The sequence below is a fragment of the Lytechinus variegatus genome, chromosome 2 (assembly GCF_018143015.1).
Source record: "Lytechinus variegatus isolate NC3 chromosome 2, Lvar_3.0, whole genome shotgun sequence".
NCBI classification, from domain to species: Eukaryota; Metazoa; Echinodermata; class Echinoidea; order Temnopleuroida; family Toxopneustidae; genus Lytechinus; species Lytechinus variegatus.
This window is the reverse complement of record NC_054741.1, coordinates 39,464,843-39,489,840: the sequence shown is the minus strand read 5'-3', so window position 1 is coordinate 39,489,840 and position 24,998 is coordinate 39,464,843. Positions and strand designations below refer to the sequence as shown.

Below are 24,998 nucleotides of genomic sequence, written 5' to 3'. Positions count from 1 at the left end.
ATATCCTGATAGCATTCAAAAGTGAATGAGAAATCAGTTTGTCAAATGGGAATGGTAAAAATTATCTAAATCACATATGATGCATCAAATGTGAAAAGAATCATACAATTCATATGATTACTAGTAATTTTCTTTATTTTTGTCTTCGATTACTAGTAAATAAAAAAAAAAACCTCTGTATTTATCATCAAGTGGCCTCTTTATTATAAAATATAAATGTAGACCTATGGAATTATATCTCTCTAGTAATAAGACTACCTTAAACCTGTTATCAACAAACTACAATAAGTGTAGTTCAATGTCGAGCAAGCAATTTACAAGTTGTCAAGAGCAATGACTGTATTAAAATAACAATTTTAATAAATTGTTGTTTGCTTTGACACAGTTCTGTGGTAATATGATATTCAACATGGTCTGTGTACAGAGTGACAAAGGGACACATAAAACCTGGAATATGACTTGCTAATACTTGACAAAAGGATGTAATCATGGAAGAAATTTAACCACATACAGGATATATTTTCATTTTCCCATTGACTTCCTTGCTTTGTGTGAATATGGCAATTTTGCATAGTGATCATATGACATTAGAAACATATTTCTGAGAATTTTTATTTACTGAAAATGTTTCTCGTAAGATGAGGCATTAAAATGATTATCGGAGAGTCCCCAAACTACCATTAATTTAGGCTAAAATCAGGGAACCCTTCATAGATGTAGCATACCTTACACAGAAGCTTCATTGGTCACTAACAATCAGCCAGTCACAGGTAGATAAATAGTACTGTAATCTTCATTGTGTCTTCAACCACAAACATCACTACATCAGAAACAAATAGCACTCCATAGTATCACAGTCTCCCGCTTCATGAAATTGCACCTTACATGTTGTACATGATCCATTCATTATAATGCTTTGTGCCAAGTAGAATGTTGCTTTACTCATCCATTTTACATGTCATGCTGTATACATAAATTGAGTGAGTTAATCATACCCGACAAACTTGCTTCTTACGCAGAAAAGGCAAAACCCTTGATCTGTTATAGATACTTTCAAAAGAAGTTGAACATTCAATTTTCAGTTCATTTTTTCTTGTAATACTTGGCAACAAAGCTCATTGTCAACATGATCACATTATGCATCTTCCTAAATAAGAGAAACAACAAAATCATTGAAAATATACCATGATTTGAATATTATTTATCAATGACTATGGCTTGATATTGAAGATGGAAGCAATGTCCAAACACCTTCCTTTATTTCAAAACTAAATGTAATTGTTACAAATTAAGTTTCTTTGCAAAACTAAAAAAAATCTATATAGTAATACCATTTGTGGTTCATTATTAGCATTCAACCTTGAATGTGCATTGTTTTCCATAATCCCCAAATGGGCACACTTTGGTATTCAAATGACAAGTCTACCTTTCAAATATCTTTAAAAATTTGCTGTGATTTTTGTTCCAAGTTTTGTATAAAAAGTACATATCCCCATCTTAATATATAAATATATATATGAACTTGTTTGAAATACATACAGTATATACAAATGTAGGCCTATTGTGAGATTTTTAATGTCTCCATTTGAGAAGACAAAGCCATATACCTTGGAAATGGTATAAAAAAAACATGTACATTAAAACCAAGAGGAAAAATGAATTTTTTTTCTTCTTTCAATTCCATTAGATTATCATTGCTGTAAAAAAATATATGAAAACAGCAAACACACATTGCAAGAATTAAATGATGCCCGACAATCGATAGCAGATAAAGTATTTTGATGTTCGTAGCTCTTATTGACCTAAATGCACTATTTTTTTGTGCAGATTTCATCCTTGATAACACATATTTCAGCTTATATATATAGAGAGAGAAAAGAGTATAACAATGATTGTTCCCTCCTGCATACAGGGCAATAAACTAATGCTTGATACAGAATTGTAACTGTATTAATTAGCCAACTCTTTATATAGAACAGTTAACTCGTTAATATGTAACTTTAGTAAGAATTTTCCATCTTGTAGATGTACAGTGCCTAATAACAGGCAGTATGATGTTGGAGCTCTGAATTATGAGTAGGATATTTATTGACTTGGAAGGACAATTTTCACTCTTCACTTACATCATCCATCTTGTTGAGCTACATACATGTAGAGCTAGCTATCCTTGACTGGAGCTGTACAATAAATTTGACTGCTCTGTCATCTTTTGACACCTTACTTCATGTCTATTTTAATGTTTTTGCGCTTTCTTTTCAAATGAAGTTACTCATAAAAAATGCATCCTTTCACCACCACCACCACCACATTTTATTTCATCTTTTCCTTTTGATACACATTATCACACTCTATATTGAGTTGCTGTATAGTTATGTTACTATTTCAAGTTTAATGTTTTCAATCAGTTTTGTACATTCTGAATATCTTTTGTACGCCTGTAAATTGTGGATGATTTAGCCTGTTGGCTGCAAAGTCAAATAATAATGAAATCTTTTTTCATCAATCTTAAGAAGAGCCAATTTTGCATGCTGCTATAAAAGCACATATTCCCTTGGTTTTTGGATGTTCTCTCTATATTCATGCTGAATTGAGCATAATCAATGCAAGAAATCTCCACAAACAAAACCACAGATATAATAGCACCTCTGCGCATTCCGGCCATTAAATTTGGAACACCAGTGAATCTGAATAAATACCTTATAACTTTCCTTGATTGCACTAAGGGCTTCAATTCCAAAATAAATAAGGGGTTAATTTAATCAAATTTCCTTTTGACATTAAAAGATAAATCATGTGATGTGCTCTTGAAGAATAGCAAATCATGTTTACATATCCACAAAGTGAAATCTGGAATGAAAAGTAGGAAACATGTCATTGGATCAGATGCATGAAAAGTAGCTATTGCTTTTGCTAGTCTTTTGCTTGACTTTTGATTGATTCTGTACACATAAAAATTAGTAATCGCCTGCGAGCATTTAGCAAACATTTTTCTTCAACGTTTAAACATTTGCTTCAGTTTATCCAAGCTCCTTCACAGCAGCTTGAGTGTTTGCTTGATCAAGAAGATAACATATTATAATAATGTTTATGCATGCGAGAAGGTCACATGACATTTGCTCCAGCGACAATTGCTCTGGGCTTTATTTTGTCAAAGATATAGGGTTAGGATAGGGTACAGTGTTAAATCGAAGTTGAAGTCTGGTCATTCCATTCATGTGTGGAATTTACAGCAGAGCAATTGTCGCCAGAGCAAACTTCATGGAAAAAGTGAGAGAACCCCAAGGTGTAGGTCTAGGCCTACATGTTTTTTTTCCTCTAAGTGCAAACCGAATGCCGACCATAAAAATTACTAAAAAGGGAACCCCAAGCTGAAAACAATGTGGTTTGAACAGATGAAGAAACAAGCGGAATGCAGTCTTGCCTGCATAACATAATTCAATATAGCAGCAGTGCTGACTCTGAAAACAAATATTGAATAATTATTCCTAAAAAACACCATTCATATAATAATATAATACAATGTTTATTGACCCTAAATGACCTTTATCCCTGATCATGTGACCTAAGAATCGTGCGAGACAATCAGTGAGACCTGATTACCCTAATATCCACATTTCATGAAAGAGATCCCTAAACTTTTAAAGTTATGATGGCAATTCAATTTTAGTCTACTAATCATACACAATTATTTTCAGCCCAGAGTACCACTTTAATTATAAAATATTTAAAAATAAAATTATAGCATTGCTGGACATCATGTCTAAGAGAAAAAATGTTACATGAGAGAAACTGTATATTTTTGCACTGGCATGTCAGGAAACCCTTTGGAAAGGAGCCCCACCTTTGTTATGTGAGTTGTGTTTGAACCAGCATGATGTCACTATTGTTCAAATCGCTAGTAATTGCTTTCGAAACACAAGAAGAGGTTTAAAGCCTTTTTATGCATCTGATCCAGTCCTTTCATCTTATGATGTCATTCCCACAGGTGAATGACATAGTTATACTTGATCATGTATCTTTCCCAGGTGTAATATGAATGCCATAGCTACTGTATGTGACTGCTTTGAAGTACTTGAAAATCTGTGAAAATACAGAAATGAGAAAAATGATTACTGGTAGACTGGTAATTAGCTAAAATGTAATGGAAATATGACTTCTCTTGATAACAGTTGAGACTTGTTACCTAATTATGTTCTTAATGCCATCATTTACTGTGATTTTTGTTTTCTGTTTACATCCCTTGTAAGATCCTGCAAAATTGGAAGACCATTGTAGAGAGCAGTAGAATGATGTAAATGATCACCTTTAATATCTGAACTGAAGCAAAATAACCTAACAGGGGGCCGCAGAACGGTTTTCGATGTGGGGGGGGGAAGGCTGACCATGCAAAAAATCACAATTATATGGCAATTTTTATGTTTTTGTACATGGGTTTGGACCCTCCCCCCCTACCGCGGCCCCTGTCTAAAACCTTGTAACTTTAAAAAATTTGGAACAAATCAAAGCAACATTTTCCAGTGTTCAAAACATAGTAAGACACAAAAAAATCACACTACTTATGCTTGTGAACCTGTGCATTATTTGCTTGAAGTCTAAAAAAAAGAGACATAAAGTCTTAATTTGCATATAAAACTAATAATCTGTTTGTTTGGGCAGGGGTAGATTTCAATACCAGAGCCCTGATTTGCAACTCCAACATGGCATGTTGTTATCATGATGCCTTATATCCAGGGTTCCTAGCCTTTCAAGAAAACAAATTTCCCTGATTTTTCCCTGATGAAGTTTACAAATTCCCTGATAATTATTTAAACCCAATCCCAGTTTCACATGTAAATTACATGTAAACTTACATGTAAAAAAAAAACACTAAAAAAACCACCATGACCACTCATTCAATGGATGTTGCTTTGATATGCAACAAAATATAACAAGAGTCTGACTTATACAACATGCTTTCGACTTTTGGGCCAACCGAAATTCCCTGATTTTTCTCTCATTTGTGGCATTTTTCCTTGATTTGAGGTATTTTTATCAAATTCCCTGATTTTTCCCTGACTGGAAAAGAATAAAATAATTTTCCCTGATGGGCTGGGAACCCTGATATCCCTCTGACTCATGAACAAAATGTTGCTAAGCTTTATCTCACGTTATTAGAATACTGACTGACCTTAATATCTTTATCTTCCGATCCTGTAAAGAGTAGACCATTACGTAGAGCAATAGCATTGATACTACCCTGATGACGGGACAGAACCTGTAAACTCAGGAAATTCTCCAAATTGAAGATCTAGTAGAAAAACAACACATTGCAAAACCATTCATTAGTTATCATGCATGGAAAACTTCTCATACCTTAAGTATAATTTAAAATTAGCATGCCACAAAACATTTAAATTGGTTTGAAAAAAAAACACATTCAACATGCAAAACAATCATCTTTAAAAGAAAAAAAAAACACAGAAGTGACTGAATTACAGTTTACTATATGGACTGCTGATATGCGCACATTTATTTTTTTTCTTTTTTTAAGTTGATGAATAGAATACATTATTCATTTCATAAAACCGATACTCATTTTCTGAAATACTGGAATAGTATAACTATATTTTGTATTTGCTGCGATTTACACTCCCATTCTAATTGTGTAGTGATTCTTCTTAGTTTTTTTTTTCTAGACCAATAAAAAAACATCAAATGGCATAAATTTCATACATCACATGTAGCTTGTGAACATAAATTTATTTTTTAATCACTTGAAGGAACTGATAATGTACCATGGCTGTGTTGTCATATGATCCTGAGATAAGAAACTGTCCACCAGGGCTAGTCACCATGCAATTGATGATACCAATTTGTCCTGCCAGAGCCCTGATATATGCATACGTCTCAACATCATATATCTGCACATTCTGACTGTGGGTACCTGTTTTGAGGAGGGAGTGTGCTCAGTGAACCAACTTTCCACTATAAGTATACATTCAACATATAGCCATTAGTACCTTGTATTTCTTCCCTCCCTGTGTTAATGAATTGCCTGATACATGTAGTTATTTGGCAAAGCACGAGAATTTCTACAATATCTGACTGCAATTCAAACAATTTTATTAAAATACATTCATCTGTTAATGAGAAAAGCCAGCTTTAATTTATTATCATTCTTTTAATCAGTGGTCTTAATCATCATGGGGATTGTGGAAGAAACACAAGTTACCATAGCAACCACACATAGATGAAGACTGTTTGAAAAGTAGCAAATGAAGGACAAAGAACCAATTGAATAATGTGTTAGTACCACAATGACGTGCCAATATAATATTTTGAGTACAATGGTATAGATGGTATAAATCATATATTCAGATGGGAGAAAAGTAGGTTCAATTTCACAAGTTACAGATTGTAACATTTTTTTGGCATACATATAATGTTGTTAGAGAATTGAAGCTTGAGAAGCTAATAAATGAAAGAATTCTGCAACCAATAGCATACAGTTTTGAATATAATAATAACTTAGAGTTCAACTTCTGGATTGCCTTTTTTCCCTGGTTTATTGCAATGTCTTTGGTGCTAGTTTTGTATATAATGTCCACTCTGTGCTCATAGTGATCATCTTGGTTTCAGTGAGGTTTGAGAGGATAATACACCATCAAAGAAAAAAAGGTAGCAGTGAAAAATGAAATTGTGTCTCAAGCTAAATAATTGTGCTTATAGTGCTTTATACATTGCGAAAATGTCTCTTAACATTAATTTGCTTTGTTTTGTTTTATCATTGGATTCTTTGTCATCAGATTCTTGCTTGCATGCATATTGATGAATAAATTCATACTATCAAAATAGTAAATGCTGAATTAAAAAAACATATTTTTATTTTCCAGTACTGGTAGACTGAAATGGAAATATGGTTCTGGACATATTTTGGTCAGTTTTGTACTCCATTCCTTCCTCTATTCTTTTTTTTTTAAGTACATCATTTTGAGTGGCTCTTAATATCTGCTCAAATGCTCTTTTCATACAGTCTTCTCTATCCTAACTGGATTCTTTACCCTTGTCTTTCCATCATAGCAGCTTGTTATAGCAAATCCGCCATCTGGACTGGACTGTATGGCACTAACGGTCCCTATATGACCACTCAATGATGACTTGAGAGTGAATGTACCAACTTCAATAACCTTAACATTTTGGTTGTAAGTACCTGTGTTGTAACATGATGGATGGATATTGAAATCATGATTATTGGAATGAAATACATGAAGAAAAAAGAAGCTAGAAAACAGAAGTGGTAGTTACAGTTTGTAGTGATGCATCATTGATATGATTTAAAGAAAGACAACTATTCAACATTAATATGCTAATTAGTTATCCTGCATCTTAGTTAGTAGCACAATCCAAAATCACATTTTCAAGGTTGCAAATCTGCCAACAACTAGCCATTGGACATTATCATGACCATTCAAGACATAGAGGGTACAGCAAGAGAAAAGTTTATTATAAATAGTTGACCTAAAAGCATGCACCTTATGTATACATGTATATACAAGAGACAAACAAATGCATTAAAAAAATCATTTGGGATGAAAGAATAATAAGAAAATAAATTATTGAGTATACTTTATGTAGAAGCTAGTTACCACAATACATGAAAAGACATGTGAGTCAACCGATAAATGCTTTTTAGATGTGTTAAATGTGAATAAAACTTGTTCATGATTTGCGATACATTCATGGAAAGTAATGAAGTGCAGTAGATTACAGTGATAACAAATGTATACAGAAAACATTAATTCAAATAAACAAATATTATACAGATAGTGCCTACCAAGAGATTGAATATAACATTTCATTTCCATGACAGAGTTATATTTTAATTTGGTGTATATAACAATGGAGTGCAAAATTAAATAAAATCAAATCATAGAGCTTTCCATTCCTATTTTTAAGTGAATATATACACAAGTGCCTTTGATGGGAACATGTGATGCTGCCAATTTCATGGGAAAACTGAAATGTGATGTGTTGACAATAGATAATTGGGAATATTTCCTTTTTCATTTATCATAAAACATGGATATTAAATACATGACAAAATAAATATCATATCAAAGCCCTACTGCATCATGAAATTGAACAAAATATTGTATGATAACAATTTAATACAAAATGTAAAAACTTCTGAATTTTACGTATTTTGAATGAATATTTTACATAACTTTATTTTGTTATAATATAATTATTTCTGATATTATGTGTCACGGTTGTGGCCACATGCAGCCGGTTAAGTACTAGTAATTTCAAATCATATTTCCAGAAATATTGCAATAATCACTCTTGCTTTCCCCTATTAAAGTAAATATGTGTCTGCCCACAATTTCTAACCAGAGGCAGAGAATATAATTATCATTACAAAAACAAATTTAATTATTCAGGGTTCCTAGCTTTTCAAGAAAACAAAATTCCCTGATTTTTCCCTGATGAAGTTTAAAAATTCCCTGATAATCGTTTAAACCCACTCCCACTTTTGCATGTTTTTCTAAGTTGTTGCAGTGGATTACATGTATTTTCATTACAAAAACAATAATGCAAAACTAATTAGTACTATTACACAGGCATGTAATGGCCTCCCTTCTCCCCATACAGCCATCCACCACACCCCATAACCACCATAACCTGTCATTTCATGGATGCTCTTTTGATATGCAACAAAATACAACCGTCTAACTGACTACTGTGTGCGCTTCTGACTGTTGGGCTGATCAAAATTCCCAGATTTTTCCCTCATTGGAAGCATTTTTCCCTGATTTGAGGTAGTTCTTTTTTTAATTCTCTGATTTTTTCCCTGACTGGAAAAAAGGAAAATAATTTTCCCTGGTTTCCCTGATGTGATGGGAACCCTGTAATATTGTAACTGGCCAGTAAGTCTGCATTTAGGCTGAAATCTTTGGTCTAGAATCTGCAAGAATAATTCAATAAATATATGCCTGACATCCCTGCAGCATCAAACATGGATTGAAAATACATGATTTAGATGCTACTCCATCCTTTTTACCTCCATGATTTGACCTAGAATTAATTTGTCCTACATATAAAACCAAAATGAGAAACCCAATTTCTAATTGATTGACAACATTTGGATTAAAACAGAATATCAAAAAGAATCCAGACCAGAAAAATGAATACTTGAGAGTAGAACTGTTTGATCCCTTTGCCATGTAGCCTTAGGGGAGTGAAACCTTTGGAACAAATAGGCTTGTGTAGAAACAGAAAAATCAAAGAATAAGAATAAAGAAAGTTTGAGAAAAATCTGACAAATAATGAGAAAGTTATGAGCATTTGAATATTGCAATCACTAATGCTATGGAGATCCTCCCATTGGCAATGCGACAAGGATGTGTGATGTCACTGATGAACAACTTTCCCTTTGGTGGACTACCGTATAAAATACCCTGAAAATGTCTCTTTTTGCTTTTTCTTATGATGATACAAACTCTTTATCCATGATGTATTCTTAAAAAAATATGTATTACACGCCCTCATGTAGTAAGAACACATGATCTATGGATAGATGTGATAAAAGAGGCAATTCAAGTGAAATATATACTAAAGTAATGGGGAGAGTTGTTCACGAGTGACATCACACATCTTTGTCGCATTGCCAATTTGCTATCTCCATAGCATTAGTGATCGCAATATTCAAATGCTCATTATTTGTCTGATTTTTCTCAAACTTTTTTGATCTGTTTCTTTGATTTTTCAGTTTTCACACAAGCTATCTTGTTCCAAAGGTTTCATTCTCCTTTAAGGTATGACTTACCAAGGAGGATGTACTGATGTGTGATTGCTATGGAGTATATGGATCCATAGGTATGATCTAACTTTCTCTTCAAAGCAAATGGTGGCTTGGTGTCCCAGACACTCAAAGAATTGTGCGACCCACTATATAGTCTCTCCTGTAAAAAAAATAGAAATTCATGTAAAATTTATTTCATCTCAACTAAACAACCTCAAAGCAAATTGTTACATAGTAAACTAGATGACCAACTAAGAAGTTCAACTGTACAAAACAATATAATAATATAATTAGAAGTGCTTTAATGATATTCCAGATGTTGAACACTGATAAATGATAATTCTTATTTCTTAAGCATTGAACATTTTGTTCATGTTTATTTTCTTCAAAATTTTACAGAAAATTGTCCACTACAAAGGTTTCACTCCAAATGCATTGGCCAATAAACTTTTAAGTCGAGTTCCACCTAAATCAAATGGATTGCTGCGTTTCCAGATTTGTCCTAGGCAGAGTTACCTGTACATTCTATCAACATTTTTTTCCTACTACTCATTGATTTCAGTACCTCCCAATTGTATGTCTCATATTCTGTAATTGGGTCAATTCAAACCTTGGTCTAAAGTTGTGCATTAACAAAGGATAACCAATTGTCACACAAATATGTAGTAGCACAAGATAAGTTCATCAGCTCAATCAACATACACCAGCCTTTAAACAATGCTGTGTGTATGTTCTGATATATCAAATGCCTACTGACTGAAAAAAAGACTAATTGCGAAAGGCCGGGTGAATGCGAGAATTGAGATCTCTTTCACTTGGCCTTTAGAACCTGATTTGGATTTCTTATGTTAATCCTTGTTCCCAACTTGTGATCACTAGTGGCCACTCAGCAAGCATATCGTTCAAATGAGCCTGAGGCTGCCTAATAGTCATAATCTAACAGTTAGTGAATGCAAAGCTGTATCTGGCATTTTGGGTATGATAATGCCTTCGTGTCAAGATATTATCAAGTTAGGCATACATATCTATGTTGTCCAGGGTTATTGATGGGTCTGCATTACATTTTGGAATTTTCATGCATCCGGTAAATAAATCATGCGTCCGGTAAAAAAAAACATGCGTCCGATAAATTTTTTCATGTGTCCGGTAAATTGAATTTACCGTACGCATGAAATTATCATGCATCCGGTAAATCATTAAATTTTGTGATTTATTCAATAAATTTTTTCCATTCTATAAAACGGATGATGCATGGGTTTCTTTCGTGGGTCAGTGGAACTGTGTGCATGCGGTAACTTTGGCATTCTGGTCTAAACCATGCCAAAGTTACCTTGTGCACACAGTTCCTACTGACCCACTCTAACCCATGCATCATTTGTATACTGGACGAGCAATATAGCCAAGTCAAAAGACTAAATTGACACTCAAAACATTCATAACTTCTTGGGGATAATAACTAAGAAATAACATAAAATTTTCTTCAGTAAATGCACAAGAAAAGAGCATAACAAACATAAGAAACATACGATGTACTGGGAAACAAGCTGTTTTTTTATTTTTTCTGCTATTTACACTGTTAGCAGAGTTAGACCATGGCCCATGAATTCAAATTCCTTACCATTTTAGAATCGACAGCCAGTGCTCTAACCCAATGATGTAGTCCTGAGATGGTATGAATTAGATCCAAAGACTCAGATGTCCATACCTAATAAACATGAACAAATGTTAAGACCATTACAATGGGTATAGAATGAAAGACAAAGAGAGGATGATGGATGAAGTACCCAATACTATCTAATATGTTTTAGAAGCAATCTTTGTATGAATAAATATTTTATCTTGACCATGCCAATTAATAGAGCCCCCCCCCCCCTCCACTAATCCCTTTACTGATGAAATATTCATGTTATAAAATCAAGGTGTGCAGACTTTCAAACCCATGTAACTGGATAATAGGGATGACTTTGCTGAAAAGAGGGGGAAATTATGTAAGATATCAAGAAAAAATAGGAAAATCAGGTCAGAATGGTTAAAATAGTCATATTCTTTTCTCTAAATTCAGAATGGTTGAGATGCCGGAGTATCTTGTTAAAGAAATCAATCCACACAGAGTCAAACCATGAATGCCAAGGTTGCTAGATGATTCATGATGACAAGCAACACTGTTCAATTGCTGAGGTTTAGAGATTTTAACCAAATATGGCACCACATGACAGACTGTCAAGGCTGCCCTAACCATAGTTCTACATGTATGCATTATACACATACAGATCATAAGTGCAAAGTATGGTAGCACTGCCAATTGCTTTTATCATTAATAAGTAGTTTAAACCTTTTTTTTCAATGAGCCATCTCTTTATCCAAGTCAAATGTATTCCTCTATTTCATCACTTGTTATTCTTTAATACTTTGAAGTCATACAAGTTAAGTTGAAGTCTAAGTCATGTCATTAGTTATAGCAGATTTGCATTTGATTCAAGCAAGTTGGACTATACTCTCATCACTCCATACTAATTTCTAAGATTATTGCAACACACTTTCAAACAATTGCAGTCAAATTTAGCTACAACATCAACCAAAGGTCCATATCTATTGCAAGATTACTTTTGCAATATCAAATATGATTTATTTGCTATGCTTGAAAGCGTTCTTTCATTTGCAAATGTCCAACTGATATTTGCAGTCGAATACAAATAGGTTTCTTGCAATATGCCTTAAGAGTAACATTACATTTAAGTTTTTTCTAAATATGATATCCCATTCTGTGGACTAAAAGTGGTTTCATGTTACATCTACATTGTAGTTTTAAGATGTTTGTTTGTATTGTTTGATTCAATTCTATCCTGTGTTCTCCCCAAAATACACAACGCAACAATTACAAAGTATATTACATATCAAAAACAGTTAAAATGCTTGAAAGTATCTGAAATAAACTTTCAATTTTATTTCATAAAAATCTAATTATGTATAATTGATCAAATTCATGTTTTTGATTACCGTAAAACTTGAATGGGGAATATTGAAAACACTGTAAATTTATCAATAAATGCAGAAATTTCTGCCCCTAGAGAAATCATGACCAACATATTTACCTTGATAGATGAATGTGAAGATGTGAAGATATGAACTCCAACCTTTATCATAGCACTAATAGACTTGGCATGAGCATCCTGGAAAAGTATTAATGAAGAAAGATAGCATAGACAGTTAGAATTGTGGTACATTAAAAAGCATTTACCCATCCACCCCCCCCCCCCCCCCAAAAAAAAAAACATTACTAAAATAAAATGCAAATAAATCAATAATTAAATAAATGAATAAAACTAAAAATTGAATATGAAAAATAACTAAATAAACAAGGTACAAATTCCAATAATGAAATACAAATAAACAAAAACATAAGGGAAGAATTATTTCATTGTAAAATATATCTTACTCCACAACTTCTTGTGTTTTTATCATACATAGAGCTGATAAAAGTTATCCTGTTTCAAGATTTATATCACTAACCGACTAGCAGCAGAATAGTAAAGATTAGAAATAGAACAAAATATTAAAATAAGGAACAATAAATTTCAAATCATAATAATCTACATCGTTTTGGGAGAAACAGCTGTCAGTGTCAACAGATTCACTCTTAATATACATCGTGCCATCAGCATTTCATTCCTATAAAGCACCCGAATGCATTGACAATATCTAAACTGCCATTTATGTATAAGCATTTCCTATTTCCATTCCTAGTACAAACAAGAGACATACACTTCGACATTTGTATTCTGTGCCTGCTGTGTCGTATCTCCACATCCGAATAGATCTATCATCTCCAGCACTATAGAGGAAGTCAGAAGAAGCTACCAATACTTGTACCTTAGAAAGAGACATTATATTCACATTACTAATGGTCTTCAGAATTCAATTGACATTAAGGTATACTTGGCTAACATAATGTAAGTTTTATAGCTAAATAGAAATAACTGTAAAAGCAGCAGCCTTATGGAGCTGTTGGTAAATTATGAATGACTTGAAGGTTAAGCCCACCCCATCAATAAGTTTATTTGAATAACGTAAAGAGATAAAAATCAAACAGGCATAACAATGAATATTTAAAATGAGAAATTTCACAAAACAATTATATTCACATCCTGGTCGGTATGCAAGTCGAAGAGGACTGATGACATCATCCACTTACTATATCTTCTGTATTTTATTATTTGAATATATAAAATATTTAAGTTTGTCATCATTGTCATGTGAAAAAAAATTATTCCACCCTGAACACATGTAATAACCATTGTTTAAACATTTAGTGGTTTAATCAAGGTCTTTATTATCATAATCAAATCTCTAAAAATTGAAATATTACATGATTCAATCAACAAAAAAACAAAAGAAATAGTGATATAAGTGACTTTCTCATTTGCATGTCACTGAGTTGTGCATAACTGTTTTGTGAAAAATAGGAGAAAGTTTAAATGGTCACTGCTTTCTTATTAAATCCAATATTGATGAAATTTTCAGAGTTATGATTGTTTGATTTTCTCTAATATATTGATTCAAATCAACTTTTTCCTTGGATGGACTTGACCTTTAAGCATGACTGGTCATCTGTTCTTAGGTGATGAATTAGATTCAGTTCAATTCCCATTAGCTTACACTGAAATCCACTCTTTTATATAAAAAAATTCCTGTTGTTATAACAAGCATTTGAATGCAGTTCTATCATTTGTCAAAATTTGATTAGAGTAAATTATGAATTTCACACCCACTTAATTAGCCAGTAAAGATTTGGTTATCACATTAAACATAATAACACTTCACTAATCATGCCTTAAGTCATATCCCGGGGGGGCCAGTTACATTGACGAGTGGATACCATGCGCGACCAAAAAAACACGTAAAAAGGATGTCCTTTTCACGATAGGGCACGTTACGTACGTAACGTGATAAGGGTGTCAAAAACACCAAAATAATGAAAAAAGGGTATCTATTTCGCTAGGAAAATTACGTGTTTAGGGTCGAATTTGCGGGGATGATAAAACAAAATTAAAATGTTTTATAAAGGATGTCCTTTTTGCCCCAACACTAAGTGTTTAGAGTCCTATTTGCGCGAGGGGTAGACGGTTGGGTCGTACTAAACCAAATAAGGCAAAGCCGACTACCGAAGGACCCGTAACAATAAAACATTCCTGTACTTGTTTAGGGGTTCATTTCAGGGAATATTTGCCAAGAGTATCGTTTTGTTTCCAATACTTATTAAGGGTAAAGGTTTTCACACGCCAATACTTGTTAAGGGGTGCATTTTCATTATGGAAATTACGTGTTTAGGGTGCTTTTCGAGACCCCATGGTCGCGCATGGTATCCACTCGTGAATGGAAGTGGCCCCCCGGGAGTCATATTTAACTGAGTATGAACAAATTTACAAAACTCTGTCTGGCCCTGTATGAGTCTAGCACCGTGCTCAACTCATAATTGAATTGTGTCATCATTTGTTGCTTGGAGCAGTACCTAATTGGTTTCATATGCCTATAGCAACGGGGTGAAATACGCATGATTAATGTCTGAAACAAGATTTATTCTCATATTAACATGTTTGGGGCTATCTTCTATTTGAGTGCAACTTGATTTATATTTCCCATTGAAAATATAATTCTCTCATAGCTGTGATCAGCCACTTCCCAAGACAAATGTAAAGTAAAGTATATTACATACTGTGTCTGTATGTCCCTGCATTGTTTGGATGCATCCTTTGCTAAGCTTTTCAATATTCCACACTTTAATGTGAAAGTCACCTCCACTACTGTACACCTTATGACCATGGATTGCAATGCAGTTTATAGCATTACTATGGCCCCTGAAAAATAAAATGAAATGGAAACAAATAATTAAACAGTTAAGAAAGGTATCCCTGTCCCATCACAAATAGATAACTTCATAGATAGATCTAGGTAAATTATGAATTCTCTTGACTATTTTAATCACAAACAATTTCAATACCATGCTGCACCTTTATCAAATCCCCACTCCCTCGCCTCATCATTATTTTGTGCAATATCAAAGAAAAGTAACTCCAAGCATAATTTGACTACAAGAAATGTTATGTTTGGACTGACCAAGTTTGAAAAAAAAAAATCTTCATTATATTCAATATGTAAAACATTTCCAAATAGTAGAGAAATTGCTGAAAGACACTATAAATTAGATAAACACCAGAAGAAATTCGCCAAAAATGGGATGTAACCATTTTTGTGGTCCCAAATTATGGAATAGTTTACCAATTCCCCTTCGATCATGTACTTCTGTTGAATCATATAAAGACATTTGAAAACATACTAATTTTTGTTGTAGTGTAATTGTAATATTGGAGAGCAATTTGTATAAAGCACATAGAGAAATTTTAATTGATTATGCGCTATATAAGTACCAATTTATTATCATTATTATTAAGTATTCCCTGAAATACAGTCCCCAGTTATGTCTGTGCACACCCTATCTGCGCATACTTTACGCCATACACATTGACATCACAAAATGTGAACAGGTGAGTTATCAGCTACAGGTATCAGCTGATTTTTCCAAGCACCTGCACTCAATAACAACAAATCTTGATGTGTTCTTTTATGAAGATTTTAGCTGAAAATATACATGGACCAACTTTTTAGTTGCCTCTACCTCTTCAGGATACTTTACTCTGCAGTCCTGCAAAATATGACCTTGAGTTTGATTAGATGGGATAGTGGTGTAGAATTTTTCCTTATGAAGGTGCAAGCCTTTTGACATGTTTTTAGTGTTTTTGAAAGCACATTTGTTCCAACAAAAGTGCTGATATTTTGAAAACAAAACACATGAACCCCCAATTTTTAATGTGTACACCTCTTTAGTATACCTTTCTCCACAACCATGCAAAATTTTGTGAAAATGACATGGGTTTTAAATAAAGTGCAGCATTTATTGTACTTTTCAAATTTTTTATATTTAATTCAATTATTTTCAGATATGTTTTTATCGCCTTTGACACCTTATTTAAAGAGCAAACAAATAGCAATATGAGTAGATTCTTTATCAAGTATATAATTCTGAACTATTATGTACAATTTTGTGAAATTTAGATGGACTTTGACTGATTAATATAGGTTTACACTCAAATTGTGGTCTTTGTGGGGTTTAAAAATGCTAAATTATTTTTATTGCGTATTTCTCGAGACCTTGCAAATGGTTGAACTTCAAAGCTCAATACCAAGAAATCAAGCACATGAACCCATTAATTTTGGCATATTTGGAATAGTTAGGTGCTAAAGATTTCTGTGCAAAATTTGGTGAAAATGACATGGACATCATTTTAACTGTGGAACGTCCTTAATTTGGCCCCCTTAACAAGTATAGCGATATTTTAATTATGTCTCGGATGTTGGCTTTACTTACATTGGGTTTAGTACCACCCCGACTCCCACATCTCGCTAAAATCAGACTCTAAACATGTACGCTCGAATTCACCAAGGTGGTTTTTAAAAACCATTGGTTGAACCCATTGTTCATGCAGATTTTCTGTATAAATTATGCTTATGTACCACATATATTGAAAAATGTCCAAAGCTGAAGCGCGCTGTTTTCACAGTGCACCGAATTGACACCTGTTGTCAAGGTTAAGTACGCTATTTCATTAATGAGTCAACCGTTTTGAATTATTAATCCACTCTTCAAATTAGGATTAGTCTGTTGTGCAAACCCTTTACTGGAGAAAAGTGGTCTGAATATGCAGCCAAAGGCCCCTGCCAATGACATGTTAACAGAAGGTGGACCGCTCTCGTTGAACAGGAAGTATTTGTACTAGTCTTGTGCAAAGACCCACTTGTGGATCATAGTTTCAGTAAGGGTCTGTGACCCAAGACTAAATGTAGGGGGCAATGTTCTAATAACAGATTTTGCAGAAGTCAGTTCTAACATGTAAAACCCTTGACAAATAATTGATATGCATCATTCTGTACATTATGTCCCATCATGAGTGCACTTTAATACAGAAAAGAACACATACTGTATGTTGTGTAAAACACAGTTTGATGAATATTTTATACCCTGGGTAATATAAAGAATGAAGATTAGTTTTATACCAATGGAAAGTATAATATTTGAGGATATCAATAGAACTTTGTTTCTAAAAACACATTTAATAAGTTTTTGTGAAAAAATGAAAATTCCTGAAAGAGTTTGCTGCCCTACCCCCAACCTCTTTCCACAGGGACAAACATCATAATTGAAACATTATATTCCTTATTCTACTACAATGACTTTCTGTAAACACAAGAAGGACATATAAACACACCTTACATATAAAATATAAACAAAAAATGATTAGTAAAGAAGGTATTATAGTAGAACAAATATATGACTGAAATGCAGATACAACTATGTAAGAATTTGATCAACTCAGCAAGAAGGGAAAATTAGGACTTACATTAGAGTTCCGATACATTTGAACTCAAATGGAATCTGCCAAGAGTCTGACCGAGCACTAGGGGGGAATATAAGTTCCATAGAGTTTCGAAGACCTTGAAAGAGAACAAGATGTCAATAAGTAAATTAATGTTTCGAAAAATTGATCTGAATAATCACTTAAAATGATTCTATGGAAAAATAAGAAACTTATGGGGGCAAATTTCATTAAAATATGAACAAGTAAGAACTAAGAACAGATATCTTTTAATGATAAGCGAACAATAATGCATTTCATATCTGTTGGGCTTGCATAAAAACACAATATCATGAAATTCAAGAATTAAAATTCTAACAACTTATTTCATCTTTGATGGATTTTCCTTAAGCCTTCACTAATATTTTTATCATTTTTCACGCTACTTTTACAATTAGTTTTTGTCAGTGTGAACTTCCCCTTTTAAGCCCAAGAGGGGCTCAAACCAGTGCCCCATCTTACAAAGAGTTGCGATTGATCCAATCAACCACAACTATGGATGGCCAGCAACATCAACATCTGAAAATGCAAGTTTGTTCAAATTTTTTCTAGATATATGCATAAATTCATCATCCTCTTGGGAAGTAAGTGTGATTCTCTTTATTTACTAAGGAGATTGTGCAAATTCCTGTAAAAAAATATGGTATGGATAGATTTCCATACAGTTAAGACTGATTGGATCATTTGTAACTCTTTGTAAAGAAATCCAAAAGTCTAGTGACATATCCAAGAGACCATTATAATATCTCTTGTATTTCCATCAACTTACTTGATATGCTTCCAGTACTGCCACTCCTACTAACTCTTAATGTTTTCTGAGATGGAGTCCTGGATGGAGGGAAACTATCATACCCAAATGGTTGAGAGGATTTCAAACCATTGCTATCATTCAGCTTCTCATTTACTGATTGCATCTGACTGACAAATAGAATTAAAAAAGACAAATAGAATTTGGTATCAAAATACAAATGTGCATGAATCATGGCTATTTTTTATATGAATATAAAAACAGACATAACAATGAAGATGTAATACACAGGATTATGACTCGAAGTTCACCCTCTAAAATTCCATCAATAATGCATTTATTTACAATTTTAAATGAATCAACACTTCTGCTACGTATTCATAAGTCAGTATTAGATTAGAAAGTTCAAGTTTCAACTTTTTTTTTCATCTCAAGATCATTTAATATCTAGACTATCTTAACAAGAGTGTTGGGTGTGATAAAATCTCTTCAAAATGTGACATTTACCTGCCTATTCATTTAATCAAGTCAGACTTCTTATGGCTGTCTACAGTGGGAGGGGCAAATGGGCAGCTTCCAACACCCCCCCCCCCCCACCTCATTTTTTTCACCCATTTTTTACATAGCACATTAAATAAAAAATGCTTGAAAACTATGCACCATATCCTCATTTTCAACTCTAAAATACAAAAGCAGGCTAAATCCTTGTTGTCCCCCCCCCACCCCCCCAAAAAAAAACTGCATGCAGCCATTACCCAATATATTTTTAAACTCTGATATTCTCTCTTTCTGTTTTGATGATGATTATATTTTGATTTCTTAAATCCATGATTCACTCACATTTCAAGTTTCTTTATATGGGTCAAGAGGCTCTCGTGTGACTGTTCTACGACTGCAAGCTTATGGTTTAAAGCCTCTACTTGTGTCTTCAGCTCAATATTCTCCTTTTGTAACTCTAAAACCTACATAAGAGAGTGGGGAGAGAAAATGAGAGGGAGAGTGTAGGGTCAGAGGCCACGATACACAAGCATCAGGTTTGAACTATGAAGCCGCCTTGGACGACGGCCATAAGGTTTAGGCCCGTTTTGAAAGTCCATTTTTGATGCACGTGTACACGGCGTGTTTTTCGGTCGTGTACACGTTGTAAACACTGTGAGAGCGAGTTCTGTTTTCATGTCGACACGGACCCGCATCAATATGTCATAAAAAGGGGTCTATATAGCCTAAGTCACGGTTTTAAAGCTTACCTGAGAAGTTTGAAGTATCAATCCTTAAAAATTGGTGCAAATTAAAAGTTTACTCGGCTTAGCAGCGCATTAACTTAATAAAGAATGCAAAAGAAAATCAGTGCAGGGCCCTAGCTATCGCCGACGCTCGGTGGATGCGCATTTTGTATACTGTACCGTACATGCATGCACAGATCGCTGCAGAATAAATGTAACTGAAGTTATCGATTAATTTTCATTATTATGTTGCCAATTTGAAGAGCGTTTGTTTGTAGGCTTGTGTGCGAGCGTATAACACGTAAGTTGTAGCGATGATCGCTATCGCAATTGGTGATTCTCAAATTGACTCTGAGTGTGATTGAGCAACGCTTTCGAGCTTTTGAAACCGGAGCAGACCCATTTCGTGGTACAAAAACGTGAGTCTCCAGAAAGAATGTGGATTAAATTGGCGATTTTGGAAGTGAACTCTCTCTGGATTAATTGAAATATGTTGACATATTAGTAATTAAAACATGTGCAGTGTCTGAGAACTAAGATTTAATGTGAGGCTGTGAGCTTGTTTATGCAGATGCTACCGTGTACACGGTGATGGAATTTAGTACACGTGCACTGACTTGACCGTGCGTGTACACGTGTACCCGAAACGGGCCTAGTAAGGTTGCACTTTGGTGCATATACACATACACCAAAAGTAGACTGAAACTGCTTTGAGATTCTTTATCCATGACGATTATTCAAGTGACACGTGTCTGTCTTTTCACATCAATATTTTCTATTGTTTGTTCTAAAGCAATAACTACATGTATTGTTCACTATTATACCTATTTCTTCTTCAGTGGTCAAGCCTTTTTTAGGTGTACTCAGCCCTGTCCAGCAATAAATAAAAAATGAGCACACATACGTTGAGTTGCCTTCGGGCCGGCGTCAGTCCATTTTTCGATGTATGTGTATCTTGGCCCATAGATTCAAAGTAGACTAATACGAAGACAATGAGAGTTGCCTGTAGTGAATTCATTATCTCAGGTAGAGTAGTCACATTCTCAACAAAACTTGACATTTTTGTTAGCTGATTTTTTTTAATTTCTTTCTTAATAAATCAATTTAAAGAGGAAAAAAGAAAAATTATGATGATGTACATGCATGTGCATGAAATGAATTTATCATATATTATTTGACTCTGCTAAAAAAAATGACTGAGAAGATCTGCATACTTTTTCTGAGATACACTGTACCAATTATATCCTATACTAGTATGTGATAGCTGGCCATAAACATAAGGTAGACTTGGAGAGAATTTAAAAAAAAATAAATTTAATGACTTTACATAAAAATTTATTTTGATTGGGCACCTTGAAAGTGATTCTCACTCATGTACATGTAATTGGATGAAGATTTCTGAATTTAACCTTTGTTTGAGCTTTTTCATTCCCAATGAATAGAATTTGCAACATTTCTGCTAAAATGCCCTTTATAAAGGAAAGTAAAACATTACCTACAAATAGTAAATCTGTTCACAAAGGATTAATGGCTGAAAAGGAATTTAACAGCCACTACACTTTTGTAATATAGGTAAGTTTGATGATACCAGAGTATGAATCATATTTACCAAAGCTTCAGTAATTAATGCCTGTTATTTAAAACTTATTACATTTTAGTCTATATAGGAGAATATGCTAAGCACAAACTTTTTCATTCAATGACAGACACAAACATCATGAGAAAAGAAAATACCATACAAGAAAAATCAGCCACATGGACCCTTAGCCTCAAGAAAAAATCTTTGGCCCCTTGGATCTGCCTCTAAATTTCTATTTAAAAAAATGTATTCTCTAATCTCTTTCAGAATGTTCTGACATTTACATTCCATTGCTATTCCTTTTCAATCTGATGCTTCAAAACAGTTTATATACCAGGGTAAGAATTTTTAATAGTACTATACTTACAATAGATGGAATGCTTTCACTTGTCAACCGACAGGTGCATGATATAATATGATCTTGAACTGCCTCTTTAGTTCCTTTGAATGTACATCCTGTATCAAACATGAAAATGTATTTAATGTTCAAACTAAACATATTCTCATAATTCCTTTAATTACCTAAGTATCTAAAACAAACCTACAAAAAACTAACTTTGGACTTACCACCTTTTCACACAATCACACGGTAAAAAAAAATCACAATTTGAATGATTCCAGTAAAAAAAAGTCTAATGATGAATATTCAGCATGTGTGAAACCAAACTAGAACATGATTAGAATCACGAACGCTAATCACAGTGAGGATTATTTAGCAATGATCATTACAATTATGATTCAAGATTCATATGTTGAAAGGCCCATGATTAGGTGAAGGAACAAAAAATATCATTGATAGTAAGAACTTATATAACTAACAAATCATGCAATAAAGGATCTACTTCAATCTCATGATAAAGAATTACTTTCGAGCCAAAATGAAACAACATCCATGGTTGATGGAACAGGGCCTGCATGGTAATCTGCACTTTTTCCAAAATAAAATTTACCTCTTTCTTGGAAATCACAAGAGAAGTTTGGACACTCTTGGAGGTGAGCCTGGAGCTCCTTCCTAGGAATTTTTCCACAGAGAGTGCTGTTTGGACAGACCACTTTGACAAAGATACATTCCTCTTCATGGCTGGTTTGAGATGCTAGGGGAATGATTTCAGGGCATCCTGTCTCATCTTCTATCACATCATTCCTGGAATTCAATCTCTTTATGCCACATTTGCAGAAGATCTGGAGTTCATCAATTTGGGATTCAATGGATCTTAAATGAATGGGATAAAAGTACAATACTGATTTTAATGAATGGAATAAATCATTTGATCTAACAGTAGACCTAATATAATGTCATAAAAATCAGATCTTAAGATTATTTCCATGAACTATACACATTCATATTTTGCTTTAAGTAAATTAATGAGCTGCTACTATCATAAACTCGCTTCTCTGATTTTCCAAATTCATAATGTGAAAATCAAAATTATTTTCCTTTTTATTCATACTCAATTAATTTATTGAAATACAAAGTAACAACTTACGTACAAGGCCAATATGATGATGAAATATTGAAATGTACCTGGGGCATTACAAAAACTAAAAATGCTAATTTGTATGAATAATCACTAATCATTACCAAAGCCATAACCACAGACCAACATGATTCAAGACTGAATTTATCTACTAACATGTGTGTCTCTTTGTGGAATGAAATAAGCATGCAATTATCAATGCTATAAAATAGCTATTGAATACAGTTAACACCAAGAGTTAAGAATGAAATGAGGCCAAAAAAAAACAACAACAACAAACAGGGCAGAGTACTTATCCACTAAAAATGGGTCTCACATATTCCTGACCACATACCAGTACATAGGGGAGACCGGGATTAGTTGGAAACGCAGGGTAACTTGAAACATTGTAAATTTCTTTAAAACCTGTGAAATAAATTTATGCAATACTACCCTCAATTTATTAACACAGCAATAAATTGAGCGCAGTATTACAAATATTTTTTTTACAGGTGTTAAAAAAAATTTACAATGTTTCAACTTACCCCGAGTTCCAACTAAACCTCATCTCCCCTATTATGCACATTTGAGTAACACTAACATGGCTTTATATATTTTTAATATTAAGTAGACCTAGGGCTATGTTATAACATAGCACTAGGTGCATTGCTGGGACAATGATCAGGTATGAAGAATTACTAATTATATACTTAGAATAAACTGACTGACTCAAATGGGGAATAAGTCGTCATCATGAAACCACATTCAACTTCCAAGGGAGCTATTCTGATATTTTTCCCAACTTCTAGATTACATGTTCTTGTAACTCAGCAAGGTGGTAACTTTTTAATGAATTCTTGTTTAAAAATCAAATCAATATCGTAGAAATGTCGGAAATGAAGTTGTATCCCATTTACATGATTTAGGGCTAGATCTTTAAGAAGGAAAGTAGAAATCTTGGGGGTGAAAGTTTTGATTTTTTTTGCAGGCACACAATCCCTGGCTCCCTGGAGAGTAAGCATACGTTAGTAAATTAATTTTATTCTCTAGGAGCTTCCTGGCTACTTAGACAGTGAAGTTACTAACATTACAATACAAGAAAAGTTACATAGAGCACAGGGCCAGGCCTAGTCCTACTCCTAGGCACTCATTCATTGAACAAGGTTATGATCATGATGATATGATCCTACATGTAGGCTAGATAAAATAATTTTTTAAATACAAATTTCAATGTAACTGTGAAAGTATGATAGTATGAAAACACATGATTATTTTTCTTAAGACAATTTTGAAGAATATGGCCCCAGGTACATCAAGCATCCACACTGCGGTCATATGTCAACAGCAACAGCAATTCTCCCAGCCAAGCATACATTATTACATACAAAGCCACAAATTAACCTACTTATTTGGCACTGAGCGGGTTCCTTTCAGCGGTTTCGAGTCCACGGGACACTCCCCGAGACTTGCGATTCCTTCCCCGTTGTCTTTAATCTGAAGGCAAGCTTTGCAAAACGTATGACCACATTCCACACTAATCATCGGCTCCATAAACAGATTCTTACAAACTGGGCACAACAGGTGCGAGGAGGGTTCCTCTACAAATACAACACTGCTTGTCATTTTATCAGAATAATTTGATGTTTATCGCAATTCCTATTTAATTTAATTACTATTTAAAATTGATCTTATTTCCAGATCGAGTGGTCGCGACACTTCCTGGTATACACGGGCCGGGGCTG

At 33.7% G+C, this 24,998-nt stretch overlaps 1 protein-coding gene across 3 annotated transcripts; it reads right to left on the bottom strand.

The window, feature by feature from the left end:
- Nucleotides 1–3,518: 3,518 nt before the first annotated feature.
- On the bottom strand, nt 3,519–24,998 carry LOC121408085 (E3 ubiquitin-protein ligase TRAF7-like). 3 transcript variants are annotated; one of them, XM_041599423.1, is made up of 14 exons: nt 24,662–24,998; nt 22,750–23,012; nt 22,167–22,255; nt 19,838–19,959; nt 19,019–19,167; nt 18,235–18,328; nt 15,495–15,636; nt 13,544–13,651; nt 12,874–12,951; nt 11,400–11,486; nt 9,806–9,941; nt 7,041–7,189; nt 5,168–5,287; nt 3,519–4,080 (listed from the first exon to the last, which is right to left on the bottom strand). In XM_041599423.1, the coding sequence occupies exons 1-14, from the start codon at nt 24,877–24,879 to the stop codon at nt 4,009–4,011; spliced, it is 1,827 nt and encodes a 608-aa protein (XP_041455357.1). In that variant the 5' UTR covers nt 24,880–24,998; the 3' UTR covers nt 3,519–4,008. The 3 variants fall into 3 exon arrangements, 2 of the variants coding, with proteins under 2 accessions (XP_041455357.1, XP_041455356.1); XM_041599422.1 differs by lacking the exon at nt 7,041–7,189 and adding an exon at nt 5,775–5,923 and having other exon boundaries at nt 3,520–4,080; XR_005968988.1 differs by lacking the exon at nt 3,519–4,080 and adding an exon at nt 5,775–5,923 and having other exon boundaries at nt 5,181–5,287.